General features: G+C 45.2%; 1 protein-coding gene across 1 annotated transcript in view; it reads left to right on the forward strand.

The window, feature by feature from the left end:
• ATXN10 (ataxin 10) overlaps positions 1 to 22,790 on the forward strand; it is a 145,162-nt gene that overhangs the window by 35,392 nt on the left and 86,980 nt on the right. Inside the window, exons 4-7 of the mRNA XM_052639835.1 lie at positions 4,376 to 4,472; positions 6,795 to 6,953; positions 9,523 to 9,603; positions 18,454 to 18,619. Of these exons, the coding sequence (XP_052495795.1) occupies positions 4,376 to 4,472; positions 6,795 to 6,953; positions 9,523 to 9,603; positions 18,454 to 18,619 (503 nt within the window). The remainder of the gene's footprint in view (positions 1 to 4,375; positions 4,473 to 6,794; positions 6,954 to 9,522; positions 9,604 to 18,453; positions 18,620 to 22,790) is intronic.

Here is a 22,790-nt window from a genome sequence, read left to right on the forward strand (position 1 = left end):
CTTGCTTCAGCATTTTGTTTGCATAGTTTTTTTTTTATCTCAGTGTTTTGCTTTTTGGCCACAGTTTCGCAACTCTCAAAGTGGCCAGTTGTCGCGTTACTCTGAGTAAGTGACTAGCACGGACTGCTCACACGCCTCAGCCTTCTCCATCTTCACAGCTGCTCTGCCTCTGAGGTGCTGGAGCAGCAGCGACGGGCCTGAAGGGAAGCCTGGGTTTCGGGAGCCTGTGGACAGAGCCCCGCGTGCCCAGCAGAACAGGGGTCTAGGAGGGTGGAGGCCTGCAAGTCCTCTGCCCTTGAAAATGTCCCCTGGTCGCTGCCTGGCGGGATTTCCTTTAAGGGAGCAGGGCCTTGGTCTCATCCCAGCTTCTCCTGTGGCTCCTTCCCGACGAGCTGGTCCCGGTCCCTGGGAGGAGCTGCAGCATGTTCTCACCCATCCTGCTCCTGCCACTTGTGGGCGTGGTGGCCCGGGCTGGGGGCCTGCCTTCCTAGCTCTGGTGACTGCACAGGGGGATGTCGCCCCCGAGTCTGCGGGGGTGTTGTGGGGTTAAGTGCGATGATGCCGACAGAACGCGGGTGTCCGCTCTTGGGAAACAGCGCGTGCCTGTCAGCACTGTCGCCTCTGGCCTCCCGCCTAGGCTCTCGAGGCTGTGTTCATGCCTGTGTTCCTTCCTCAGGAGTGTCCTGCTCTGGTTTCACTCAGGGTCTCGACCCTCCACTCTGCCTGTATGGGCTGCCTGGCCCCAAGGGAACCACCTTGAGAACAGGCGCTGACCCTGCAGCGTGGGTGCCGGGCGGGCGGAGCTGGGGCCTGTGAGGCACTGGCCTGTGGTCTCAGGTGTGAGCTGAGGCGGGGCCGGGGCAGGGGTGGGTGTGCAGGCGTCCACGGCAGTGTCTGTGACCGCAGACTGCACACCAGGATCGGGTGCCCGTGGGAAGTGGCTGGCTGGCTGCCCTCCTCGGTGCACGGTCCGGGGTGGCAGCCGGTATGGACCAGGGCCCTGGGTTGTTGCTGACCTGGACCGTGGGCTTGACCGCTGTGCCTCCACGTCTTCACCCGAAAAACGGAGATGACGATAACCTGCCATATGGTGGGAGTTATGATAAATAAGAATCTATGTGAAATGAAGCACTTAGAATGGTGTGAGTTGCATTAGTGATTGTCCAGTGTTAAGCGTTGCTCTGGTTCCGAGGCTGTCATTACGCAGCTTTGAGCTTGGCCATCTGTGCCGTTCGGTGTTGCTGGGTAAGCAGTGTCCACAAACTCGTGTCTCCTCTGTGTTCTGTGAAGTTCAGCCAGCGGAGGGTCTTGTGGGTGAATGGAAGCAGCAGGAAGGAGAGCGACTGCTCCCCACTCGTGTCTCCCTTGAACGGCCCCCTTTCCAGCTCCCTTCCCCCAGGAGCCTTTTGGTTTTCCCTCTGAGACACCTGTCAGCCAGCCTGGCCCTTGCTGAGGCCCCCCCCGCTCAGGGAGGTCTGGGCCCCCTGTGTGGAGCCCCCAGGCTCCTGGGTGCTCAGAGCCTCACCCCCTCCCCTTGGGCCTCCAGTTTTAAGGGTGGTGAGTGGTGGTTTCCTGTAGCCTTAACCTCCGTGTTACCTTAGTCTTGCCTTTTTAGTTTAACTGATGGCCACATATTAAATTTTCTTTGTTAAAGGATAGTTTGGCTTCTTTGTCTGATGACACGGTCCTGGCGGGTTGAGCTGTGTGTGTTTTCCAAGGCTGTGCCTGACGACACCTTTTCTTGCTCCCCTTTCCCTTCCTCCCTGCTGCCCGGGCCCCTCTCGCCATCTCTGCACCAGCTGGGGTGCAACCAGGAGACGGAAACCACACTGCAATTTGAATAGGGAAAGTTTAAAAGAAAGAATTACTAACTATAACAAAGGCTTGAAATAACAAGGGATTGACTACTGAGAAGTAAGGAGAATGCCGAAGAACACAGAAATTGCGCACAGGAGGAGCGGCCAGGGCCCCAGGGCTGAGATGAGTGTCTCAGGAGGAGGCTCCCCGCTCCCCCCGAGGTCTGAGACCCAGGCCTCCTTGTGGAGGGTGCGGTGTAGGGGGACGTCGTCCACAGGCTGCTTCCAGAACGTGGAACTGGCTTCGAAGCGTCCTGAAGAAGCTCCGGCTGCTGGACGCTGCTGGTTGTCCCGCTATGCGGGAGCGCCTCGCTAGAGAAGCTGTTCCTGCCGGAGATGAGCCCAGAGAAGCAGGAGAAGCCTGGCCAGAGGATGACCCCAGAACCAGAGGGGAACTCTCCCTTCCCCACAGGGCGGGCCGGGCCAGCTGATGGAGGAGGCGTCTGAAGGCCTGCCTTTATGTCTGCAGAGCAGGGCGAGAAGCTAAGAGGCAGCAGTTGGTAGCTGGTTCTCAGGCAAAAATAATTCAAATGTGCTTTGTTCACTGGTGTAAAGGACTTCAGAGAACCTTGAGTTCGTAGTGAACTGCGTTCTCATGAACGCTTTGTTATTTTCTAACTGAATTTTTTGCCAGTCTGGTGTGTGTAGTACAATCTTGTGGTTTTCCCATGGGCTCGAGTGCCTTTTCTTCCATACGTATGTGTATGTAGACACATGGACTTCTGGGTGGCTCAGCGGTGAAGAATCTGCCTGCCAAGCAGGAGATGTGGGTTTGAAGATCCCCTGCAGGAGGCAGTGGTAGCCCACTCCAGTGTTCTTGCCTGGGCAGTCCCATGGGCAGAGGAGCTGGGCGGGCTGCAGTCCATGGGCTTGCAAAGAGCTGGACATGACTTAGAGCCTGAACAGCAATAACATGTATACACATATATGTTCTATGGATTTGGACAGATGTGGAGCACATGTGTCCATCATTGTAACATCATACAGAGAAGTTTCACTGCCCTAAAGACCCTCTGTGCTCCACCTGTTCACACCCCCTCCCGGCCCCTGACCCCTGGTGGCCACTTGTCTTCTCACTGTCTCCATAGTTTTGCCTTTTCCGGAATGTTGTAAAGTTGGACTCACGCAGTTTGTAGCCTTTTCAGATTGGCTTTTCATGTGGTGTTTAATGTTCCTTTTCATAGCTTGGTCGCTCATTTCTTTCTAGTGCTAAATAATACTCCATTGTCTGGGTGGACCTCAGTTTATTTATCCATTCGCCTACTGAAGGGACATCTTGGCTGCTTTCAGGTGTTGGCAGTTAGGAGTAAAGTTGCTGTAAACATTCATGTGCAGGGTTTTGTACGGACAAAAATTTTCATTTACTTTGGGTAAATACCACGGAGTGCGATTGCCGAGTTGTGTGCTAAGAGTTTGTTTGGGTTTGTAAGGAGCCACCAGACTGTCTCATGAAGTGGCTGCGTGAGTCTCATCCCCACCCACAGTGAACCAGAGTTCCCCCGCTCCACGTCCTCACCTGCACTCGACAGCGTGCTGGGTTTTGTCCAGAATTTTGCAGTTTTATTTGTTGAAATAGTCTAAATATGTCAACTAGGTTGTTATTAAATCTTACTCAAATCTTCTAAATATGCTGATCGTTTTGTCTGCTTGTTTTATAATTTACTGGGGAAAATATATTGTTATTGCTGAATTTAACTGAATTTTTCTCTTTGCTGTATACTTTTGTCCATTTTTCTTTTATATATATTTGAAACCATATTATTAGATGATTCCAATTTAAAATTGTGCCTTTCTGATAAATTAATTCTGAAATGACTTTTTAGAAAACCTAATAATGCTTTTTGCCTTAAAGTTCATTATGTCTGACTTTAAGTGGTGTATGACTACCTTTGTAGGCTAGTATTTGCCTTATGTATCTTTTTACCGTTCTTTAACCATCAGTACTTCTGTAGCTTTGTATTTTACATGTATGTTTTAAATCCAGTCTCAGGATAACTGTTTCAATTGGAACACATATTCCAGTGATATTTAGTGTGATTACAGGTAAATTTGTGCCTACAGTTACAGTCTTTTTTAAAAGTTAATTAATTTTGTATAAAATATTGTTTTGGTGAGGGCTTTCCTGGTGGCTCGGTGGTAAAGAAGCCACCTGCCAATGAAGGAGACTCGGATTTGATCCCTGGGTCGGGAAGATCCCCTGGAGAAGGAGTAGCAACCCGCTCCAGTATTCTTGCCTGGGAAATGCCATGGACAGGGGAGCCTGGCGGGCTATAGTCTGTGGGGTTGCAGAGTCAGGCATGACTTAGGGACTAAACAGCAGCATCATGCATTGTTTTGGTAAGGTATTTTAATATCAACGTCATGCCCAAAGTTTCACTGTGGTGAGAGACTTTCATAGTTGAGAGACGCTAACAGAAACTTCCTGTTGAATAACATGAGGAATATTTCCTTTCAGGATATATTTTAGTGAGTTCAGACTCTTTCCATCACAAATCTGTTTTGCTCTTGTCACCCCTCAGCATTTCGCTGTGGCCTGCAGTTTCTAGGCAACATTGCCTCCCGGAATGAAGACTCCCAGTCTGTTGTTTGGATGCATGCATTCCCAGAGCTCTTCTTGTGAGTATATTGATAAGAATTTTTCTGACTTCTGAGAAGGTTGTAGTTACATCACTCCACTTATGTGAAGTTCCAAAACAGGAAGAGCTAACCTTGGTAATAGAACTCAGGGCAGCAGTTGCCCTTGGCAGGTGGTGGCAGGTTTGGTAACTGCTGGGAGAAGGCGTGAGGGCGTCTCCTGGGTCGAATGTTCAGTATCTTGGTCTGGGTGGCGGTCACATAGGTGTATGCATATCTAGTAATTTATTGGGCTGTCCACTTAAGATTTGTGCCCTTCATTGTGTGTCAGTTTTTACTTTATGTGAATAAAAGTTTTGGTTAAGTAAATCGTGTTAAGGACACTTTTTAATAAGGAAAAAATGTGAAAGAAAAAACTATAAAGTACTGAAGTATGGGTAATGACTTAGTCACATGTTTGTTAGCTGAGCATCTCTGTGCTCAGCACAGTGCTGTGCGTCTTGGTAGATATGGACCAGTGTAAGGTGTTGGAAAGTCAGTGGGTTTGTCTCGGCTGGTTCATGGTATTGTTTCTGGTGATTGACTGCTTTGCATTGATTAGCTGTGTTAGTGCATAAGAAACGGAGCCTTGAGATGAAAGGTGGGCGGGTGATGGCCGCGGGAAAGGCCTGTGCAGGAGCAGGAGGCCTGCCTCTGATCCGGGGCCCACTCCAACCAGGGGGTGTCTTTGGTGGTGGCCACAGTGTAAGCACCAGAGCAGCTGTTGTTCAGGTGCCCTGAGCTGGGGTTTACTGTGCATTTCCCATCCTCTGTGATGTCCCCGTGCTTCCCTGGTGGCTCAGTGTGAAGAATCCGCCTGCAGTGCAAGAGACACGGAGTTGATCCCTGGGTAGGGGAGATCCCCGTGAGTAGGAAATGGCAACCCGCTCCAGTATTCTTGCCTGGAGGCTCCCATGGACAGAGGGCAGGCTCCATAACTTAGTGACTAAACAGCAACAACAACGTACCCGCAGAACAAGCGGTACTGTCCCCATTTGGACAAATGGCGGAGCTGATGCTAATCATTGATAAATGGCGCAGCTACAGCGGGAGCCCTGTGCTGCCCTCCGGATCCAAGCCTACACTTTTTGAATACCAGCTGCCCAAACTCTGTGCCGTGATTGGCTAGGTTTTCTGGGCTCATCTGTACAGAGTTAGGATGAGGTAAATGCTCATGTTATCTCTAGCTCACTGCGCTGGTAACTGGTTCTCAAACTCCTGTCGATACTAGAGTTGAAGGCAAAAAGTCTTTATGGTTAGTAATAACTGAGCTTAGGCTGGAAGGAGGAGTTGGTGGAATTCAAGCTATAAAATAAACACCGCTCACTTTTGAGAATTTGTTCCTTTAAAACTGTCTGAGCACCTCATATCTGCCAAGTTCTGAACTAGCTGATTGGAAGAAGGGTAACTTAGGTATATCTACTACTCCCTGAAGCCCATGCTGGAGGCGTGTCATTGTGTAAGAAGGGATGTGACTCAGGGGAGTCCAGGTGTCATAGGAACACAGGAGAGGTCCTCAACAGGGCAGCCGGCGTTTACCTGGTGGTTTTACATTGGTTTGAGACCTGGTGCTCACAGAAGCCAGGGAGGTCTTGCCATCGTGTTCCATTTTTGTGTCAAAAAACACACTGAAAGAAGTTATGTGCCTTCACTCTCTATGCGTTTGTGAGACAGACACAACCAGGTTTGAGCTCAGCTTTGGCAGGTATTGGCTTTGTGCCCTTGGGCAGGTAAAGTCAACACATTCTTCATCTGTGAAAAAGGGTAATAACTCCTCCGGAAGAGTATTATGAGGTTTAAATGAAAAGAAGTCCTGCCATAGTGCATGACCGTATTAGAATTGACAGTTGATAATACAGTGACCTTTTAAGGTCACGCAGCTGATACATGGAGGAACCAGGAGTTATCCTGAGGCTTTTGACTCCCAGGTTCTCCGTATATCATCTTTCCCTGGCACATTCTGTCCCTCAGACTGGTAAAGAGATGCCTGTAGTCTGGGAAGTATCTTTTTTTGCCTTTTAATTTTTCTTTCTAATAAGAATGAGCGTTTCAATGCTTTATAAATGTAATCACTTTATTTTTTTCTTTAAACAGATGTTATTTGCTTTTTGCTTCTGAGTCAACTGCAGCTTTCATATCGGATACTTTGTTTTGTGTCTAATTTTATATTTGCTATTTTTGCCAGAAATAATGTTTCAAAGTTGTGATTCTTTGTTAAATCCTTAGAAATGTCAGTGTATACTGAATTTGTTAGTTGGATTATTGTCATTTATGAGTTGTCATATTTTATCATTGGGCCAACACCCTGATTTCTTTATTTGGAAGATCTTGCCTAAATCATCCAGACAGAAAAATTGTTGCCTACTCGTCAATGATTTTGTTCACATCCCTGAATTCTGAAAGAATGAAGGAGCTGGAAGAAAACCTCAATATTGCGATTGATGTCGTAGAAGCTCACCAGAAGCAGCCTGAGTCGGAATGGCCGTAAGTGTTTTGTTAGACATGTGCCTGCTTAAGAACAGCTGATGTCACTTTCCTGGTAAAGGTTCTGAGTAAAAGCTTGAATTACAACAATTGAACAATAAGTTAAAGTTTAACATATGCTGAAAAAACAAGGAAAGCCTTAGGAAGGATCCCATTGCTAGCCCTTTTTGTCTGTAAAGTAAATATGTCTTTCTCTGATGCCCTTTCTGTTTGGACTTCTGCTTTGGATGGAGTGTATTTTTGATTCTCTCCCAAGGTAATTTGTTCTGTTTTTCTATAAAGTTGGAGTATTACTTACAGGCTGTAAAATGTCTTTGTGGCATTTTATGTTTCAGATTAGTGGGACCCCACCTCCCTCATAAAATATTACCACAAAATTTTTGCATTTACAGAAATAGTAATTCTATGAAATAATTTAATCACAAATTTGAATTTTGTCACTTAGAATATGTTAACCACTATTGGATCTCTACTGGTTATTAAGGTCTTTATCTTTGGTTCTTCCCTGGAGCAGATATTGGGTAAGAAAGTCAGTGCGATGAAATCTGAGTGAAAGTTGAGAATTTACTTGTAACTTTGTGCAGTACCCTAGAACAGAGAGTAATATTATATTTAGAAAAACAGGCCCAGCAGCTAACATAATAAAAACTAACAGGTAATTGACAACTATTTAAATGACCACTTTTGAGTTGTAAGGAAAAAACCTACCTCCCACTGGCATTCCATCTTGCTCTGTATGTATAATATTATTTGCAGCCAGGATTATGACATTCAGTGTAAGGTAATGTAGCCAAGAATTCCAGTTGTCTGTATGGATGTCCAGATGGAATACTTTTTTCTGCCTGTATTTGTATTGATAAATTATGAGTGACAGTTATTATCCTTTAAATAGTTCTACAGTGAAAATGGGGCTTCCCTGATGGCTCAGTGGTAAAAGAATCTGCCTGTGATTCAGGAGACATGGGTTTGATGCCTGGGTTGGGAAGATTCCCTGGAGGAGGAAATGGCAACTCACTCCAGTGTTGTTGCCTGGAGAATTCCATGGACAGAGGAGCCTGGCAGGCTGCAGCCCGTGGGGTCACAGAGTCGGACACGACTTAGTGACTTAACAACAGCAAGAGCACACTGCTCTTCTTTCCTTCATGTTGCCTTTTCAAGTCCTTTTTGTCACCTCTAATTTAAATGCTCTTCCTTCCCTTTTCAACTAGGGATTCACCGACTCTTGATTTCCCTGCCCCATCTATCACCTCTCCCCCCACCGCCCCACCCCCACCCCAGGCCTCTTGTTAGATAAACTCTGCTGTTTCTGTAATCCATGATGTGTCTGTATGTTACACCGAAGACATTTCTCTCGGATTACCTATCTGTGCCCGTGTCTTTCTTCACTGTTAGAGTTTGGAACTGGGGCTGGGACCTAGCCCCTTACACACAGTATTTGGAACATTGCATTTTTGAATGAAAGTTGTTGAGGGAAGATGTTTTGAGCTCCAAGTAGGTGGTTTATGAATGAGCTTCAGAATCACAATTTTGTATACCTGGCTTGATAGGCTGAACTTCTACTGTCGCACTTAGATGACCTACCTAAGTTGATGTGAAAATTGAGAATCTTGAATAATATTCATTATTGTTAGAAATATTTTACATCAGTGTTGTTCCGTTATTTGAAAGGTTATGGGGGAAATAGAATGTGTGTTTTGGTTTTGTTTTTATATGAAGTGATGCTATGTTATGGTAGTTAATATGTTTCATTTGACTATCATACTTAAAAGATATGCTTTTATTCTGTTATTTACTAAGAAGTGATTAAACTGTGTTTGTTGATATAATTAATGCTTTACTGTCATGCTTAGTACTAACCTGGATTATGAGCAGTATATTCCTTAGTTCTTAAGTCTTCAGATACCCTCTGGTAAATACGATTCAGAGTTAATTAATAGTATGCTCAATCTTTTTAGTTGTCACAGTAGTGCTTTGAAGAAGCATGCTTACACTCTTTGCCTCAGGGCTTCCCCAAGTTGGTCTCTGAGTTTCGATGAGTGCATCGCTTGACAGTGAGGGGTTTTTGTGGTGGCTCGAGAGTGCTTCAGGAGCAGACAGTCCAGCCAGCATTCACGGCTTCGGCGGCGTGTGTTTCAGGAAAAAGGAGGACATGTCTGTTCCTCTGATTAATCTTAACACTACACTTTTGATTAAAACAATTTAATGTGTTTTGTTATACCCGAGCTAAATTTCATTTTATCATTTAAACTATAGTGAACTTTTTCCTTTTGTAACTTAGATATTAGTAAAAAGTATGGTAGGCCCTTCCCTTAAATTGAATAAATTTGAATCACTGTGATAAATTTTTTAGAAGTAAAATTGGAGAAAAATATTTTGAGGGTTTTTATTTTCTTTTCACTGCTAATGGAAAAATAGTATGTGACCCTCTTAAAACATTTGAAGGTCAATTAAAGCTAATCAGAAATTCAACAGGAATACTTTATGTATAAACTATGTCTATAAAGTAGATAAGGCCTTGTCTGTTTTACTATGTTTCTAGTAACCAAACCCTTTCCTCCTTTTCTCGTAGGTTCTTGATTATCACAGACCATTTTCTGAAGAGCCCGGAATTGGTTAAAGCCATGTATGCCAAAATGAGCAATCAAGAAAGGTAACCCCAAAAACCAGTGTGGTTTTGAGAATTTAGCATTCCATAGAGAGTATCCTGTACACATGACTGAAAAACTGTGTGGTTTCTTAGTTGGCACAAAATCTCTAAATACATGTTTCTGTGTCGGTAATGGTTTTAAATTGGTTGGTTAACATTACAGCTCAGCCACAACAGCAGCGATTTACCAAGCGTTGCAGAATTCAGGTTGGCGCCATTATTCAGTAAAGCCGTATCGAAAAACATTGAGAACAAAATGTTAGACTTGTCCTTCGTGTTTATAAAAGTAATTCCTGCACCTGCGTATTAGAGCTCTATAGACGGAATGTGCTCATCTGTTCACTTCCCTGTTGTCAGGATTCGGGATCCACTCTGTAGATGTGCAGTTTTCCAGTGTGTGCTTTAGAATGAGAGAAAATCAATACGTGTCTTCGGCCTTCGCTGCCGTGTAGTGGGAGGGGCTGTGCCCGCGGAGCCCAGAGACCGTGGCACCTCGGCCCGTTGTCTGGGTGCCCTCGGCCAGGCCTCTCACCTTGCTCTCAGGCTCCTGGCCGGTGAAGTCAGAGGAGTGAGCAGAATGATCTAGGGCTCTGTCCATCCCCAAGTATAGGTTTTCCCTAACCTGATTGGAAATGTTGCCCTAGGAGAATAAGACTTATTCAGAAATCACAGATCTAATGATCAAAAACCTTAAAAAATGTTAATCTTTTGATTATAGTCACAATTTTTATAATTGCTGTGGTTTCGAAATTCTTTCAGTGCATTTGGGTTCCAACAGTTAATCTTTATGCACTTCTTTGTAGTCTTGTTAAGTAGTGTTTTTTTGTTCTTTAATATCTTTAACAAAAAGGGAAAGTTCATGCTTTTAAAATTCATTTAAATGCCATATTTATAAATCCAATGCCCCCCCCCAACATATGCATACTTTTCCTGCAGAAAAATAATTAAAATAAGTATGTGAAGAACAGGGCTATGAATTAGTACATTGCTCTGCAGAGAGGAACATCTGAAAACAGGAACCACAGTTTTATTGTATTTCAATATCAAAGCTTGTTTTTCACGTGTTCCTATCAAATGATCTTTTGTTAACTGATCCATTTCCTAACCCAATGAAGATGACAGACAAATGTTTCCCATTTTTATTACAGAAACTGTAGCCACTGCTTCGCAGCGTCATACAGATTTCTTGCTCAGGCGTCACCTCCCCTGCCCCGTTATTTTTCTTGCACAGGAGAAGTGCCTCTATTGCTCACACACTTGCTGGCAGTGTGGCAGCAGTGGATTGCCAGTGTGAGGCCAGGATGGGGGCTTTTTTAACCTGTGCTCTCCGTGTTTCCTAACCAGTGCTTGGCACATGATAGGTGCTGAATAAGTTTTTGAATGAAAGCTTGTGTGACTGAGTGGGTTTTCTCACTGGTGTACTTGTTACTGTAACATCGCTCGCTGGATGGGAGACCTCAGTGCCCTCCCCCCGCCGCTGCCTCCACTCCTGTTTCCCTCTGTCAGTAAGCCTTACCACCTAGACCATTTCAGTGTGCGGCGAATTCACTCCTGTCACAGCTCTGGTTTACATACCACCTTTGACTAGACGTGGGCTTTAGTGTGTTTAAAAACTGTGATAAAATACACTTAATACAGAAGTTACCATTGTAACCTTTTAAACATGTGTGGTCAGTAGTTTAAGTATAGTCACGTTGTTGTGCAGCCAGTCTCCAGAACTGTTTCCTCTTGTACCGTTGAAACTGTACCCATTGGGAACTTCCCTGGGGGCCTGGGGTTCAAGAATCTGCCTTGCAATGCTGAGGACTCAGGTTCCATCCCTGGTTGGGGAACTAAGATCTCTTGTGCCACAGGGCAACCTGAGAGCCTGCATACCGCAAGGAAGAACCTGGAGAACACAGCTAAGACCTGATGCAGCCAAAAATTTAAAAAACAAAGGTCTACCCATTAAACAGCTGCCCATTTCCCCCTCCCCCAGTCCCTGGAAAGCACCATGCTGCTTTCTGTTGCTGTGATTTGACTCCTCTAAGTACGGTTGACTCTTGAACAATGCGAGGGTTTAGCGGTGCCAACCAGCAGCGCAGTGGAAACTTACAGCCGGCCTCTGCATCCGAGGGTCCTCCGCATTCCCAGATTCAGCTGCCTGCAGGTGGTGTCATGCGGTGGTGCCTGTTTACTGAAAACTCCGTGTCCACGTGGGCCTTTGCAGATACTGCCTGTGTTCCCTTGGCTCGCCTGAGTTGCCCAGGCAAAGTTATTTGCATCCTCCCCTGTGCATCGATCATGATCATTTGCTTTTCTGCTGGAATATGTATTCTTCAAGGACAAAGATTGAATCTTGTGAGTTCTCTATTCTTAACACCTGCCAGAGTCAGTACTGGAACATTACTGGAAAGGGAAACTCTACTGATACCAAATACTTAACTGAAGCATCTCTTCAGGATGCTGACTCTGTCGATAGTGTGGACTGCAGATGACCCCATCCGCCGGGAGGACGTGTTTTGCCAGCAGGGGCCTGGCGTGGCTCGGCTGGTTCGGGTGAAGCTCGCTGTGGGAACTGCTGGGCCTGGCGGCTTATTTTTGCTCAGTGGCAGGAGGAGGGGATGGGGGCTTTGCAAGAGCGCTCAGAGGTCTGTAGAGAAGTGGAGGCTGCTGGGTTCCTTGGTGACTCGTTTTGGGCAACAATGAATGATTCTTCAGAGTGCCGTGCTGACAGACCAACAGAGCTGAAAAGACATGGCTTTCTCAGTGGGGGTGTTTGATGAAATTAACTTTGCCCTTGCTTCTGGAGTGGCGCTCCGTGCCGCCCTGTGAGAACTGAGAAGACAGGGCACGTTCCTGAGAACTGAGAAGATAGGACACATTCCGTGTCCTGGGGTTCAGATGAGGGACTGCACTGGAGATTTCTGGGGCACTTGTGGTGTCTTATTTGGGGACACACAACAAGGGGCTACTGAGCAGTGCCCAGGCTGTGGCCCCAAGCTGCTGAGCTAGAGAATCCAGTTGGGTTGGGGGCTGTTAGATTAAAAAACTTTGGGGGCTCAGTCAGTAAAACAGGCACGGTGTTCATTAAGCCCCTGCTCGTGGTCTCTAGGGCCTGAGGGCGAACGGTGCCCCTCCCTGCCCCCGGTGTGGGTGTGTAAGCAGGGAGGCGGAGCTTTCTTGTGCTGGTTCTACTGGTTGTCATGGTGAGTTGACTCCTTCACCCTGGTAGTTTATTTGGGCTGATTACTGGGTGAAGATATTTTGGATACAGAGTTAAAATCAACTCCCATAGTGTGATTCCGCAGAAGTGAGTGCCTGTGTTTATACAACTTTCTAGTCCCCGTTCCCAGTGAATTGGAGTGACACTGAGTTAAACTAGCTGCTCCTAGAAACCAGCTTGTGGAGTTACCAGGTTTATAATCTGTGTTGTGGTGTTTTTCAGTTGCTTAGTTGTGCCTGACTCTTTGTGACCCCTTGGAGGACAGCATGCCAGGCTTCCCTGTCCTTCACCATCTCCCAGAGTTTGCTGAAACTCATGTCCATCGAGGCAGTGATTCTATCGAACCGTCTCATTCCCTGCCACCCCCTTCTCTTTTTGCCTTCAGTTTTCCCCAGCATCAGGGTCTTTTCCAGTGAGTCAGCTCTTCCCATCATGTGACCAAAGTACTGGAGCTTCGGCAAAGCAGTCTGCAGAGTTACCATCTGGACGGCACAGGGTAGAAGAGCGGAGGCTAGCTGCGCTAGTCATGCCACTCTCTGCTTTGGATAAGGCACCTCTTGGAATGTTTCATCTGTGGAATGAGGGTGGTGGCGGTAGGCACCCCATGAAATCGCTGTGATTACCAGCTGAAATCTGTATGAAGCTCTCAGTGCGGGCATGTAATCATCGCTTGGTGACAGTGAGGTGGTGTTTCTGCATTCATATTCCTACGACTTCTACTATAGTGAGCTTGACCTTTTTCTCCAGGTAGCATCACTGTTACGTATGGAGGCAACATGCAACCATTATCCTTTAATCCTCAGAGAGACCTTCTGAAATAGTTTTATTCTTGCCATTTTTTCACATCAGGTATCTGAGACTTTTAAGGTTAAGGTGTTTGTCCTGGGTTACAAAAGTAGCTGAGGTGGTATTTGAACTCAGTATGTCTGATGCCAGAGTCGTTGACCATTTTCCCTGTAATGCACTAGCTTCTCATATGTAATTTTTGACAGGGTTAATAAGGTTAACCCAGCCACAGCCTGTATCTTGGTTAGCCTGTTGGCCAGGTTAATGAAAGTTTTGGCCTTTGTGGCATGCCATTCAACAAATCATTCAGGTGGAGTAGTTCAAATATAAGTTGAGAATTTGTTGGAGATGTCAGTCTTTGAATTACAGATGTTTTAGTTCCAGAATTGTAAGCTATTATTTCCTACCCTAGAATGCTCGTAAAACTCCCTCTCACTCTTTCCCCTCGTCCTTTGCCCCGTCACTCTAGTCCTCTCATGACGTACCCATTTTAGGGCAGTGTAAGCCCGGGCTCTTGAGATTGCAGACTGCATCAGTTGAGGCATAACTTTATAAAGTATGAACCTTGCTGTAGATATTTTCCATAAAATCGTTCCCGTGTACATTGCTTTCTGTTTTTTTATGAAACAGGACTCGTCATTTTGAGGACAGAGTATGTAACTATCAGAAGTGAATTAGAAGTAGGCGGCTCATGATAGCCGGCGATCAAGGAGTGAGTTGAGGGGTGTGTCGGGGGGCCCGAGGCAGCTCCTGTGCTGGTCTCCGGGTTGCCGGAAATGAGACTGAGGTGTTGTGATGGCTCTGGGCAGCGGGTCTCTGGCCTCTGGCTAGCGCTTTCTGGTTCTGCAGCCTCCACTCCTGGGGGAACGGGCCTCTTAGGCCACTCGCGCTCCGCCATGTGTTCAAGGGAGTGTGCAGTGTGGTTCCCTCGCAACTGCAAGAAGCAAGAGATTCCCCGTGCTGTCCCATTTCCCCTGGCTCTGCAGTACTTTCCAACACACCCGTTTTCTGGCATAGAGCTGGGGCGGGCAAGTGCAGTGCACAACCAAAGGAAATGCCTCTGAAAAACAACTTCCTACTCAAGTTCTATGTCCTGTGTGTAATTCCTTTATTTTATGAGAAAGATGGGATTTTTTTTTTTTTTTTGGTGTTTTGTTTGTCTGTTTGTTTTTTGTTTTTTTTTGGCTGCACCGTGTGGCTTGTGGGATCTTAGTTCCCCAGTCAGGGTTTGTACCCAGGCTCTTGGCAGTGAAAGCGGGGAGTCCTAACCACTGGACCGCCAGAAAATCCCTGAGAAGGATGATTTGGGTGGTGGCTAGAAGCAGAGGCAGTTAGAGAGTTCAGTGGGAACTCTGGGTGGGAGGACCCCGTCTTCCAGACTAAAGTTTTTAGACCCACTCCCCAACAGTGGACGGAGAAGGCTATGGCATCCCACTCCAGCATGGAAAATCCCGTGGACGGAGGAGCCTGGTAGGCTGCAGTCCATGGGGTCGCTAGGAGTCAGACACGACTGAGCGACTTCACTTTCACTTTTCACTTTCATGAATTGGAGAAGGAACTGGCAACCCATTCCAGTGTTCTTGCCTGGAGAGTCCCAGGGATGGGGGAGCCTGGTGGGCTGCCGTCTATGGGGTCTCAAAGAGCTGGACACAACTGAAGCGACTTAGCAGCAGCAGCAGCAGCTGACAGTGGGAGCCCTTAAAAGTTTTTATTGCTAGATGACTTAATATAAGGAGGATCATTTAATGAAGTATAATTTATTGTCAGGTACTTTTCAAGCTTGGTGTATATCTTTATATTTTAAAGATTCATCCCTGATTTTTTTTCGTTCACACTCACTCCCTTCCTGTCTCTTAGTTCTCCCATTGCCTAATAGAGTGGAGCGGCGCCTCTCCTGAGCAGAGGAGGCGCCTGGGAGCACCGCTGCCTCAGCCTGCTGTGTGAGGTGGCCGGGTGGGTCTGCGCTGCCCGCCTCCTGGGACAGCCCCCTCAGCAGGGTGCCTGGGGGCCAGGGCCTTCCCGCAGCGCTCGGTCGCCTCGACTAACACTGCCCTGTGGCCTGCCGCTGTCCTGACCCCTCCCAGCTCTTTAGGACTTGCTTCTCCTTCCTTCAGCATCTGCGTGGCATTGGTCCTTTCCCCCACTTAGGACCTGTCTGTCTGTTCCTCATTCCTCTTCACCCTATTCTGGGTGATCGTCCCCTGGGTGCTCAGTTCCCTAAAGCTAGGGATCATGCCTTGTTAGACCCGGTAATACCTGCCACGTTATCCCAACTTACAGGGAATGTCTTTAGGGCAGACCTTCAAGTTCCTCTTGAATCACACCATGTGTGGCCTATGTGGCCTCTTCCCTGGCCTCTCAGAGGTCGGAGGTCGTCCTGCTCAGGGAAGGTGGGAGGCCTGGCTTTGTGACCGGAGCACCCTGTTGTCTTCAAGGATTGTATGTGAATTAGAGAAAACAGATGTATCTGAATGCATACTGAACTGTTCGTTGTTCTTCTCTGCTCAGTTGAAGGGATTATTTGTTGTATTTTGGATTAATAACTGCTGTAAGAAATGTGAAGTTTTAGGAGTTTTGAAAATCGCTAAGCTCTGTGGGTGATTTTCATAGACTAATGATCTTTCTGAAGAGGCCTTACAAATAGCTGTGAAAAGAGAAACAAAAAGCAAAGGAGAACAGGAAAGATATACCCATTTGAATGCAGAGTTCCAAAAAATAGCAAGGAGAGATATGAAAGCCTTCCTCAGCGATCAATGCAAAAAAATAGAGAAAAACAATAGAATGGGAAAGACTAAAGATCTCTTCAAGAAAATTAGAGATACCAAGGGAACATTTCATGCAAAGATGGGCTCAAGAAAGGACAGAAATGGTATGGACCTAACAGAAGCAGAAGATATTAAGAAGAGGTGGCAAGAATACACAGAAGAACTGTGCAAAAAAGATCTTCACAATCCAGATAATCATGATGGTGTGATCACTCACCTAGAGCCAGACATCCTGGAATGAAGTGAAGTGGGCCTTAGGAAGCATCACTACGAACAAAGCTAGTGGAGGTGATGGAATTCCAGTTGAGCTATTGCAAACCTGAAAGATGATGCTGTGAAAGTGCTGCACTCAATATGCCAGCAAATGTGGAAAACTCAGCAGTGGCCACAGGACTGGAAAAGGTCAGTTTTCATTCCAATCCCAAAGAAAGGCAATGCCAAAGGATGTTCAAACTACTGCACAATTGCACTCATCTCACACGCTAGTAAAGTGATGCTTAAAATTCTGTAAGCCAGGCTTCAACAGTATGTGAACCGTGAACTTCCAGATGTTCAAGCTGGTTGTAGAAAAGGCAGAGGAACCAGACATCAAATTGCCAGCATCCGTTGGATCATGGAAAAAGCAAGAGAGTTCCAGAAAAGCATCTATTTCTGCTTTATTGACTATGCCAAAGCCTTTGACTGTGTGGATCACAATAAACTGTGGAAAATTCTTCAAGAGATGGGAATACCAGACCACCTGACCTGCCTCTTGAGAAACCTCTATGCAGGTCAGGAAGCAACAGTTAGAACTGGACATGGAACAACAGACTGGTTCCAAATGGGGAAAGGAATATCTTAAGGCTATATATTGTCACCCTACTTATTTAACTTCTATGCAGAATACATCATGAGAAACACTGGGCTGGAAGAAACACAAGCTGGAATCAAGATTGCCGGGAGAAATATCAGTCACCTCAGATACGCAGATGACGCCACCCTTATGGCAGAAAGTGAAGAGGAGCTAAAGAGCCTCTTGATGAAAGTAAAAGAGGAGAGTGAAAAAGTTGGCTTAAACCTCAACACTCAGAAAACAAAGATCATGGCATCTGGTCCCATCACTTCATGGGAAATAGATGGGGAAACAGTGGAAACAGTGTCAGACTTTATCTTTTTGGGCTCCCAAATCACTGCAGATGGGGATTGCAGCCATGAAATTAAAAGACGCTTACTCCTTGGAAGGAAAGTTATGACCAACCTAGATAGCATATTAAAAAGCGGAGATATTACTTTGCCAACAAAGGTCCATCTAGTCAAGGCTATGGTTTTTCTTGTGGTCATGTATGGATGTGAGAGTTGGACTGTGAAGAAGGCTGAGCGCCGAAGAATTGATGCTTTTGAACTGTGGTGTTGGAGAAGACTCCTGAGAGTCCCTTGGACTGCAAGGAGATCCAAGCAGTCCATCCTAAAGGAGATCAGTCCTGGGTGTTGATTGGAAGGACTGATGCTGAAGCTGAAACTTTAATACTTTGGCCACCTCATGCGAAGAGCTGACTCATTGGAAAAGACCCTGATGCTGGGAGGGACTGGGGGCAGAAGGAGAAGGGGACGACTAAGGATGAGATGGCTGGATGGCATCACCGACTTGATGGGCAAGAGTTTGGGTGGACTCCTGGAGTTGGTGATGGACAGAGAGGCCTGGCGTGCTGCGATTCATGGGGTCACAAAGAGTTGGACACGACTGAGTGACAGGACTGAACTGAACTAAAAGTGGTGAATGAAAGTTAGCCCACTTAACTTTGCTGTTGTTACAGTAGATGACGTATAACTTATTTGACAGCATTATTGAAATGTGGAATTTTATTTCACGGCTCGAAGTAATAGATATAACAAGGTGCTTATTTCTGTAGCTTATTCACTGCAAAGAAATCAAGATTTTGAAAAATAGGTTATTGATGAATTGTATTCACAAAAAATATGTTTTCCCTAAGTAGACATTATAAGTAAGTTAGGAATTTAAAAGTAAAAGTACTCTCCTAAAATGGTCTCTAGAAATATTTTTAGTATTCTACAATTTCAGTATTACATATTCATGTAAAAATCTTATCTGTTTTACAGGGTTACATTGTTAGACCTTATGATCGCCAAAATAGTGGGCGACGAGCCACTGACCAAGGATGACGCCCCTGTGTTTTTGAGCCATGCTGAGTTGATCGCGAGCACTTTTGTGGATCAATGCAAGATTGTACTGAAACTGACCTCTGAACAGCATGCCGACGATGAGGTGAGTGAACAGAGGTTTTCTGACTCAGCGAGGTCCTTGGTGACAAAAACTTTAAATATTATTTAAGTAACATACCTGCTGGGGACTGAATGCTTGTGGCTGGACCTCCTCTGAAGTTTCCTGGTCACAACCTGGTGCCCAGGGTGATGGTGATAGGAGTAGGGCCTTTGGAGACAGTTGGGTCATGAGGGCCTCATGGATGAGGTTGTAGAAGATATCCCACAAAGTGTCCATGCCCCTTCCACTGCATAAGGCCACAGCGAGAAGTCGACCCTCTGCAGCCCTGAAGGGGCCCTCCCCAGAACCCAGCTGGGCTGACACCATGATCTTGAACTTCCAGCTTCCGGAACTAAGACAGACAAATGTTTATGAGCTACTCTGCCTGGTATTTTGTTACAGCTGCCCAAGCTAAGACAGTATTCTTATTTTAGAACAGTTACGAAAATACAAATTAGTGAAAGTAGTGCCCTTATTCTTACCATCCTGAGTTTATGACTTAAGAAACCGTAATTAATATATCTTCTGGGCAGTCAACACCAAATACGTGCATGCATGCACACACACAGGCTTTCACAGAGAAATCATTTTACGCTGCCTGTTTGTAAGTTGCTGCTTTTCCTTCTGCTGAGTGTGAAAAAGCTGCATGAGGGCAGACGTTTGGACGGTAATGTTCCTAGAACCGTGTGCAGAGGAGGCACTTGGCACCTGCCTGCTGAATGCATACGTAGAGCATGCACGGTGAACGCCGTGAAATGCTGCTGCGGCGATCTCTGTATCGCCTTTGCCGTACCTGCCCTCAGTCCTGCTCATCACAGTCAGTGCTGTCGTCCGTCCGCTGTCTCTGGGTGGGCAGGTGGGCCCCAACCCACAGCGTCGCCTTGAGAGCTTTGTGTGGGCGTGTGCACCTGTTCACTCCCACAGTGATTGTGCCCCTTCTGCCGTGCAAGTGCATTTCCTTCTTTGTGAAAATACCTTTTTCACAGTTGCTTTGCTGTGGACTTGCTGTGGGTCCCACACAGGCCATGCTGGGTCTCACTGATAAGGTCAACTTCTTACCCTTACGTCTGTGATAGAAGAGAGGAAAGTCTTCTTACTCTTGGGCTGCTTTCCTTTCTGGGGAAAGATTCGCCCCTGTTTCCAGCAGGAGGAACAGTGAGCTATGCTTCAAGAAATTAAAAAAAAAATGAATTTTCCAGGAGACAGAAAAGGAAGTAAAACTTAGTACTTGTTACATGACAGCTTTAAACTTTTTCAAGACATGAACATTTATAGTATAGATGATATCAATATTGTAATAAGACATTACCTGATGTAACTTTTTATGTTTAGGAAAAGCTGTATCTTTCACACTTTTGTCTTTAACAGTGGGAGAAATTATTATGTATTAATAGCTAGAAAATTGTAGTTTTGGGGGGAAAGCCCAAATAGTCCACCTTTTGAAAATCCATCAATCTATACACTCAAATTGCCAACATCTGTTGGATGATAGAAAAAGCAAGAGAATTCCAGAAAAACATCTACTTCTGCTTTATTGACTACACTAAAGCCTTCGATTGTGAGATCAAAAGAAACTCTGGAAAATTCTTCAAGAGATGGGAATACCAGACCACCTTGTCTGACTGCTGAGAAATCTGTATGCAGGTCAAGAAGCAACAGTTAAAACCAGACACGGAACAACGAACTAGTTCCAAATTGGGAAAGGAGTACATCAAGGCTGTGTATTGTCATCCTGTTTATTTAACTTATATGTAGAGTACATCATGTGAAACGCTGGGCTGGATGAAGCACAAGCTGGAATCAAGATTGCCAGGAGAAATAGCAATAACCTCAGATATGCGGATGACACCACCCTTACGACAGAAAGCAAAGAAGAACTAAAGAGCCTCTTGTGAAAGGAGAATGAAAAAACTGGCCCAAAGTTCAACATTAAAAAAATGAAGATCATGGCATCTGGTCCCATCACTCCATGGCAAATAGATGGGGAAACAGTGAGAGACTTTCTTTTCTTGGACTCCAGAATCACTGCAGATGGTGACTGTAGCCATGAAATTAAAAGACGCTTGCTCCTTGGAAGAAAAGTTATGACCAACCTAGACAGCATATTAAAAAGCAGAGACGTTACTTTGCCGACAAAGGTCCGTCTAGTCAAGGCTATGGTTTTTCTAGTAGTCATGTATGGATGTGAGAGTTGGACTATAAAGAAAACTGAGCACTGAAGAATTGATGCTTTTGAACTGTGGTGTTGGATAAGACTCTGGAGAGTCCCTTAGACTGCAAGGAGATCCAACCAGTCCATCCTAAAGGAAATCAGTCCTGAATATTCATTGGAAGGACTGATGCTGAAACTGAAGCTCCAGTACTTTGGCCACCTGATGCAAAGAACTGATGCTGGAAAAGACACTGATGCTTGAAAAGATTGAGGGCAGGAGGAGAAGGGGACGACAGAGGATGAGATGGTTGGATGGCATCATTGACTCGATGGATAAGAGTTTGAGCAAGCTCTGGCAGTTGGTGATGGACAGGGAGGCCTGGCTTGCTGCAGTGCACAGGGTTGCAAAGAGTCGGACATGATTGAGCAACTGAACTGAACTGATATGCTTGTGACTTGTGCATGTTAATATATATATTATCCTTTAAGTTAGAAGTTTTTTAAAAAAGCATTAGTAGTTTTTAAGGAGACCCGTACCTCATTATTTAATATATCATAAACCCCATGGTGCATAGGAGCTGGCCTGTACCAACTTCTGAGAGTTGGTTATTATTAAATATTCAATAATTTGTGAGCTGGTTGTTAAACTCTTGATGGTTTCAAATCAGCCACGGTGGAAGTGTTTATACCAAGTACTTATACTTTGGAAAGCAGGGTATGTTTACCAGTCGACTTCGCACTGTCAGTTTGCCAGCAAGCCGCTGCATTTACCCACCTGTGATGTTTTGGGGACAAGATGTCCAATAAAGTTCTCATGATGCTATGACCTAAAAATCAGAATAAAAATAGATGTTTTTATAGCATCTAGGCTTCCCTGGTGGCTCAGATGGTAAAGAATCTGCCTGCAGTGAGGGAGACCTGGGTTCCATCCCTGGGTTGGGAAGATCCCCAAGAAGAGGGCATGGCAGCCCACTCCAGTATTCTTGGCTCGAGAGTCCCTATGGACGAAGGAGCCTGTAACCCTACAGGCCATGGGGTCGCAAAGAGTCAGACATAGCTGAGCGACTAAGCACCCAGCACACACTTTTTAATTTACATAATTATGTGGCTTTAAAATCCTGAGGTTTTATTCATATGTTCTTTTATACAAATAATCCTCGGTTCTCATGCTAGTGTGCAAGTCTCTGTCCTTTGGTATATTTTGGTGTACTACTCGTTTCCAGTATGTGGTGTATTTTTGTCAGTTCTGGTATGCTTATTTTTTTTAAGATTTGCTTTGTCTTAAGTTTCAGTCTTGTCACTTGTTGTAGTGAAATTTGCCTTTCTTACAATATAATATTTCCTTTGTTTTAAGAAAAAGTAATTCAAGCCAAAGGCAGTGAAGCAAAGTTAAGGACTCCTCTTTTTCACCCAGGCCCCATCTATTTTCTATAAACTTAACAGCATATACTTTTTTCCTTCCAAAGGTTTTATTGTGTGTATACAAATGGCAACCCACTCCAGTGTTCTTGCCTGGAGAATCCCGGGGACGGGGAAGCCTGGTGGGCTGCCGTCTGTGGGGTTGCACAGAGTCAGACACGACTGAAATGACTTAGCAGTAGCACACACCTATATATTTTTGTTACTTTTTAAAACACAGTACTATATATTCTGTTCTGTAACTTTTTTTTTTTTCCACTTACTCTGATATATCTTACCCTTGGACACATATATTCATCTCATTCTTTTTAATAGTTGAATAGTATTACACTGTATACAGCCATCAGAATTTTTTTTATTTGTTCCCATAGATGTACATATGAGTTGCTTCCACATTTTGTTTTTTTTTTAACCTTTACAAATATTACAACAGTGAAACACCCTTATAAAAATACCTTTCAGTTTTGGGCAAGTCAATCTGGGATTATAAATTCCTGGTAATTGAATTGCTGAGTCACAGAGAATGTGTTTATTTAAAATTTGTAAGAGTCGTTTCTAAATAACACACCTAAGTGCACAAGAGTATATGGGTCTGTACCCTTT

The sequence above is a fragment of the Budorcas taxicolor genome, chromosome 5, assembly GCF_023091745.1.
Source record: "Budorcas taxicolor isolate Tak-1 chromosome 5, Takin1.1, whole genome shotgun sequence".
NCBI lineage: Eukaryota > Metazoa > Chordata > Mammalia > Artiodactyla > Bovidae > Budorcas > Budorcas taxicolor.